This window comes from Nerophis ophidion, linkage group LG10 (genome assembly GCF_033978795.1).
Source record: "Nerophis ophidion isolate RoL-2023_Sa linkage group LG10, RoL_Noph_v1.0, whole genome shotgun sequence".
In the NCBI taxonomy this organism is placed as follows: domain Eukaryota; kingdom Metazoa; phylum Chordata; class Actinopteri; order Syngnathiformes; family Syngnathidae; genus Nerophis; species Nerophis ophidion.
The window spans coordinates 39,923,352-39,930,697 of record NC_084620.1 but is presented as its reverse complement, the minus strand read 5'-3'; the positions used below and the strand labels follow the sequence as shown (position 1 = coordinate 39,930,697).

The 7,346-nt window shown below is 43.1% G+C and overlaps 1 protein-coding gene across 1 annotated transcript in view; it reads left to right on the top strand.

Moving 5' to 3' along the window:
* Positions 1-1,050: 1,050 nt before the first annotated feature.
* Positions 1,051-7,346, top strand: part of LOC133560798 (protein phosphatase 1 regulatory subunit 14B-like) — a 72,062-nt gene continuing 65,766 nt past the window's right edge. The window contains exon 1 of the mRNA XM_061913731.1: positions 1,051-1,648. Within this exon, the coding sequence (XP_061769715.1) occupies positions 1,448-1,648 (201 nt within the window). The 5' untranslated portion in view covers positions 1,051-1,447. The remainder of the gene's footprint in view (positions 1,649-7,346) is intronic.

Genomic DNA, 7,346 nt, shown 5'->3' with positions numbered 1-7,346 from the left:
ATGTCACGGGTTTTTAGGAAATATGAGCGCTGCACACACACACAGCTAAAAGTCGTCTGCTTTAACCGCATAATTACACAGTATTTTGGACATCTGTGTTGCTGAATCTTTTGCAACTTGTTCAATTAATATTGGAGAAGTCAAAGTAGAGAGATGGACTTGGGAAGCTTTAGCCTTTAGCCACACAAATACACGGTGATTCCTTGTTTAAAATTCCCGGAGGTGAAACTTTACTATGGATCAGAGCGTGGTCAAGCGAACATCAATCCCGACCGAATGTCAACCAGCAGGTTTCGGTGAGAAAATTGTGGTAAAAAGTCGCTTCTTACCGGAGATCAGCTGAGCTTGTGCCGTCCATAGCTGCCGTCCGCTCCCCTGAGACACTGGCGTAAAGACACCCGTGGACACACACCTCCGACTATCAGGTACTAATAAACTCACTAAAACACTAGCAACACAATAGAAGGATAAGGGATTTCCCAGAATTATCCTAGTAAATGTGTCTAAAAACATCTGAGACCGTCCCAATGAAATCGCGTTTTTTTTTTTAATTTTTTTTTTTTTTTTTTTTCTAGTCCGTCGCTATCAATATTCTCAAACACAAATCTTTTATCCCGGGGAAATTGTCGTTTTCTCGGTCCGAATAGCACTTTTTGTTAGAGGTTCCCATTAAAATCAATGTGAATATGTGAGGAGCCCCCACACTTGTGACGTCATCATCTGCGACTTCCGGTAAAGGCAGGGCTTTTTTGTCAGCACCAAAAGTTGCGAACTTTATCGTGGATGTTCTCTACTAAATCCTTTCAGCAAAAATATGGCAATATCGTGAAATGATCAAGTATGACACATAGAATGGACCTGCTATCTCCGTTTAAATAAGAAAATCTCATTTCAGTAGGCCTTTAATAAGAAAATGCGTTTTGTATGGAAGACACTGCAGAGAAGTGTACAAGTGGGCGTGGCCTGACTTTTGAGGGAGGAGCCCAAAAAGAAAGTCAACGTTTGTAATGTTTCTCTATCTCGCTTACATTAGACGCTTTCGCGCTCTCTCTCTCTCTCTCTCTCTCTCTCTCTCTCTCTCTCTCTCTCTCTCTCGCACACACGCTTGAAGAGAAAGAGAGGAGAGGACATTCTCTTTGTACTGAATAAAGAAGAGTTGACCGCCGTCCTTTTTTTTTTATCCAAGCAGGGTTTGCATGCTGTAAATAGCCGTTTAAGCCGCGGTGACTCTTTTTACCCGGAACTGTCCGAGTGGGGCCGAGCTGCTCGGACAACAAAAGCGGCTCTTCTTCCTGAACCAGGGATTTAAAAATATATATTTTTTTTAGAATTTTCTTTCCCCGATTTCCTCCATCGCTGCCAGGCGAAAAAACAATCGAGCGTCGCTTCCCAAACCCACCACCCCTACATCTCCGAATCTACTCGTCCGCCGCCGAACCGAGCGAGCATGGCGGCCGTCACAAGCCCGGAGACAAGCCCTCAGCCCCGGGTGTATTTCCAGACGCCGGCCGGCACCACGGAGGAGCCCGAGACCCCGGTCCGCAAGCAGGGACGCGTCACCGTCAAATACGACCGGAAGGAGCTGAGGAAGCGACTCAACCTGGAGGAGTGGATCATCGACCAGCTGACAGACCTCTACGACTGCGAGGTACCGTGGAAAACTCCGTCCGACCGAAGCTGTCGATCCGGCGGCCCTACTCAGTAAAAGAGCCGCGCTAATTCAATGGCTCGCTTGAATCATCCTATTTTTTAACTTGAAGTTTAGTGCAATCTTGGGTGAAACTGAATGATGCGTTGGGGGCTCCTGTTCGATTCCACGTTGCAGGTGCTATTCATAGCTCATGCAGCTTTTATAGGCACAGTCCTCACACAGGCAGGCTGTGCTGCAAGCTGATTGGCCGAGGGAGCTTTAAAGCACACCTGTGCAATAGCCACTGTGATAGCCCCCCTTTAGAAATAACGTTTAGATCAGGGGTGTCTAACTCATTTCATATCTACTATCCATCTAATCACCTAAAATGATTCCCCAGGTGCGGCCACCGCTGCTGCTCACTGCTCCCCTCACCTCCCAGGGGGGGATCAAGGGCGATGGGTCAAATGCAGAGAATAATTTCGCCACACCTCGTGTGTGTGTGACAATCATTGGTGCTTAAAGGCCTTCTGAATTGAGATGTTCTTATTTAAACGGGGATAGCAGGTCCATTCTATGTGTCATACTTGATCATTTCGCGATATTGCCATAATTTTGCTGAAAGGATTTAGTAGAGAACATCCACGATAAAGTTCGCAACTTTCGGTGCTAACAGAAAAGCCCTGCCTCTACCGGAAGTCGCAGACGATGCCTTCACATGTTGATGGCTCCTCACATATTCACATTGATTTTAATGGGAGCCTCAAACAAAGACAGCTTTTCGGACCGAGAAAACGACAATTTCCCCATTAATTTGAGCGAGGATGAAAGATTCATGTTTGAGGATATTGATAGCGTTGGACTAGAAAAAAAAAAAAACAAGTTTAAAAAAAAAAACGTGCATGCATTGGGACGGATTCATATGTTTTTAGACACATTTACGAGGATAATTCTGGGGAATCCCTTGTCTTTCTATTGTGTTGCTAGTGTTTTAGTGAGTTTAACAGTACCTGATAGTCGGAGGTGTGTGTCCACGGGTGTCTTGACGCCAGTGTCTCAGGGAATACGACGGCAGCTTTATGGGCGGCACAAGCTCAGCTTATCTCCGATAAGAAGCGACTTTTTACCACAATTTTCTCATCTAAACCTGCTGGTTGACATTCGGTCGGAATCCATGTCGCTGTGATCCATAATAAAGTTTCACCTCCGTGAATTTTAAACAAGGAATCACCGTGTTTGTGTGGCTAAAGGCTAAAGCTTCCCAACTCCAACTTTCTACTTTGACTTCTCTAATATTAATTGAAAAAATTGCAAAGGATTCAGCAACACAAATCTCCAAAATACTGTGTAATTATGCAGTTAAAGCAGACGACTTTTAGCTGTGTGTGTGCGCAGCGCTCATATTTCCAAACGTACACGTCATCATTACGTGACGTTTTCAAGAAAAAACTTCCGGGAAATTTAAAATTGCAATTTAGTAAACTTAAAAGGCCGTATTGGCATGTGTTGCAATGTTAATATTTATTCATTGACATATAAACTATCAGACTGCGTGGTCGGTAGTGGTGGGTTTCAGTAGGCCTTTAAACTTTAACTTGACTCACAAGTGGGCCGCACTGGTGAAATCACGGCGCGATAACTTAAAATTAAAGACAACTTTAGGCTGTACTGTGTACTGAATCACACCTGAGACATCATCAATTAATCAAATCTTTATTAGACACGTATGAAGAACAGTTGACAACAATCAATCTAGGTATCTAGATATCTGGTCAGGACACTCCTCATTCGTCTGCCTTCACCTTCATTGTCCATTCGTTTTTGGTGAGTTTATATACTCTGGACCTAGATGTTGAGTCCGCAACATACATGGCGGACAATAACTGATACAGTCTGCTTTGCCAGTCCAAAAGCATTCGCCATTTTCCTTAGTCTTCACTCGACGACCAGGTAATCCAAAGCAGACGCTACCTTTTTTATCACATCCACAGTAGCCAGCATTCTCGTTGACTCTTATTCGACAAATGGACAGAGTTTTACGATAAGTAGAATCACTGCTGACCTGGACATTGGAAAGTTACTTTGCCATCTGAGAAGTGTTGTATCCCAAGTAGCTGCAATCGCTTTCTCTTAAAGGCCTACTGAAACCCACTACTACCGACCACACAGTCTGATAGTTTATATATCAATGATGAAATATTAACATTGCAACACATGCCAATGCGGCCGGTTTAGTTTACTAAATTGCAATTTTAAATTTCCCGCGGAGTTTCTTGTTGAAAACGTCGCGGAATGATGACGCGTGCGCTGACGTTACGGACTGTCAGGATATATTAGCGCAGCACCATTTGCGGCTAAAAGTCGTCTCTTTTCATCTCGCAATTAAACAGTATTCTGGACATATACGTTGCTGAATCTTTTGCAATTTTTTCAATTAATAATTGAGAAGTCAAAGTAGAAAGATGGAGTTGGGAAGCTTTAGCCTTTAGCCTTTAGCCACACAAACCCACAGTGATTCCTTGTTTAAAATTCCCAGAGGTGAAGCTTTACTATGGATTAGAGCGGTCAAGCAAACATGGATCCCGACCACTTGTCAGCCGGCAGGTTTCGGTGAGAAAATTGTGTTAAAAAGTCGCCTCTTACCGGAGATCTGTGGAGTTTGCGCCGTCCTTGTATCCGCCGTGACTTCCCTCAGACACTGGCCTCAAGACACCCGTGGACACACCCCTCTGACTATCAGGTACTATTTAATCTCACTAAAATACTAGCAACACAATAGAAAGATAAGGGATTTCCCAGAATTATCCTAGTAAATGTGTCTAAAAACATCTGAATCCGTCCCAATGCATTCGCCTTTTTTTTTTTAACTTTTTTTTTTTTTTTTAGTCCTTCGCTATCAATATCATCATCCACAAATCTTTCATCCTCGCTCAAATTAATGGGGAAATTGTCGTTTTCTCGGTCCCAATAGCTCTTGCTGCTGGAGGCTCCCATTAAAAACAATGTGAGGACGTGAGGAGCCCTCACCCTTGTGACCTCATCGTCTGCGACTTCCGGTAAAGGCAAGGCTTTTTTATTTGCACCAAAAGTTGCAAACTTTATCGTGAATGTCCTCGACTAAATCCTTTCAGCAAAAATATGGCAATATCGCAAAATGATCAAGTATGACACATAGAATGGACCTGCTATCCCCGTTTAGATAAGAAAATCTCATTTCAGTAGGCCTTTAAGGTATTCATGTGTGATTTCTACAAGTGTCTGTACATGTAGAAGAAGGAGAAACACGGGCATGTCTGGATGACACGCCTCCGTATTTCCAGCGGTTAGCTCCGAGTTACGAAACCGATTTATTATGAAGCTGACGTCACTTCCTGTGAGGGGCGCGGTCTTTCTGGCGTCACTTCCTCTCTGAACTCAGATAGTAAATGGAGATTCAAGAAATAGACGGCGCACTTACCCGTGTAAAAATTTGTCCGAGGAGGGGAAACTTACACGCTGGTCCAGCATGGTTGAAACGGAACTTAGGCTAAATAATTATTCGTTTAAGGGGTTAGTGTAGATATAGCCTAATTTTAGAACGGGGGCCACATAGAGAAAAATCTACTCCCAAGTGGGCCGGACTGGTAATATCCCAACATAATAACTTAAAAATAAAGACAACTTTAGATAGTTTTCCTTGTTTAAAAGTAGAACAAGCATGTTTTGAAAATGTACAAATCATAATGTTGTTGTTTTTTATTTTTCACAATTACATGTTGTGGTCAATAGTATTCTATCTTAATTTGTCGTTATTTATATTTTTGTTACATGTACTGGGGAAGAAGATGGCACAGACAGCAGGGACTTCTTTTTAGCCCCGTTCCACCAAATTGTTCCACCTTGTGGTGCACGTAGCAAGTACTTGCAATGCAAAGCACAAGGTCTGGAGTTTATTATGAAGTAAAGTTTTTAAACTTATTTTCTAATGATGCTAAAAACATTGTTTGAAATGCTAAACTTCAGCATAGTAATAAAAAAGCGGATTATTCACTGTGTTGCTCAAGGTAATACTATTGATAAGGTGCTGGAATAAAGTTAAAGTGCCAAATGATTGTCACACACACACTAGGTGCGGTGAAATTATCCTCTGCATTTGACCCATCCCCAGAGGGGAGCAGTGAGCAGCAGCGGTGGCCACGCCCGGGAATTATTTGGAGATTTAACCCTCAATTCCAACCCTTGATGCTGAGTGCCAAGCAGGGAGGCAATGAGTCCCATTTTTATAGTCTTTGGTATGACTTGGCCGGGGTTTGAACTCACGACCTACCGATCTCAGGGCGAACACTCAAGGCCACTAAGCAGGTCATACCCATGATTTCAGATTTCAACTCCTGTTAGACCAAATGTTGACTTTGGTCATCGTCAGGTTCGTTCCCCGCCTCTTGCCATCCAAAATACTGCCGTTGTGTCCTTGGGCAGGACACTTTACCCTTGTCTCCAGTGCTGCTCACACTGGTGAATAAACGATGGTCGGAGGGGCCGTAACCGCAAACTGGCAGCCATGCTTCTGTCAATCTACCCCAGATCAGCTGTGGCTACAAATGTAGCTTACCACCACCAGGTGTGAATCTGGAGGAAATGAATGATGGGTTCTCGCTTCTCTGTGAAGCGCTTTGAGTGTCTAGAAAAGTGCTATATAAATCTAGTCTATTATTATTATTAATAATTATACATGTAGTAGTTGTAGCTGGCAGTAGATTACATTTTACAAAAATACAAACAAACAAAAAAAGGCAGTTGACACCACAACAGCCTGGTAAAGATCCGGAATGTCTTTAAAAGCTTCAATGTGAACACAAACATGTAAAAATAACTACATAAAGTGTAAAGTAAATAGTGTAAAACCAATAGTTGGCAGAATAGGGCATTTTTGTGAAGATATTAAGTTGGACTAGTTTACACTAGCACAGCTTAGTAAAGAACAGGAACATTTTTAGAAACTAATGTTCATTTATGACATGGGGACGGCGTGGCCTGAGGGTGCCTGGTTCGTATCCTAGTCACGTCTGTTGTGTCCTTGAGCAAGAAACCTCACCCTTAATCCTGATGGGTCGTGGTTAGGGCCTTGCATGGCAGCTCCCGCCATCAGTGTGTGAATATGTGTGTGTGAATGTGGAAATAGTGTCAAAGCGCTTTGAGTACCTTAAAGGCAGAAAAGCGCTGTACAAGTATGACCCATTTACGACGTGGAAAAATAATACCAATGCTGTAATATGCATGCAGGGCCAGTAGCTGGCAGTAGATAACATTTTGCGAAGAAACAAACTGCACGAGACGAGCTGACTAACCGTAAATGCTCTAACATGCAAAGTACACCACGGCGAAATGCTTTTTTTCCATGCTCTTCAGATATTGCGTACAGTTGGATCCAAACACTAGTTACAGCATCTATTACACTAAATACAAAAAAATACAAAGATTTGAAAAGCTCTGATGTACATTAATTACAAGACGATGAGTTCCTCTACCTCAAAGAACTACTCACCCCCAAATCCTCCACACGACACCGCCGCTCCAAACAGACTAACCTCCTCCAACCTCCGAGGACAAAGCTACGAACTATGGGAGACCGGCTTTCTACTCAGCCGCTCCCGGTCTGTGGAACGCTCTCCCTGACCACTGTAGGGTACCACAGACTCTGGATGCTTTTAAAAAGACTTAAAAACCCTTCTTTTAC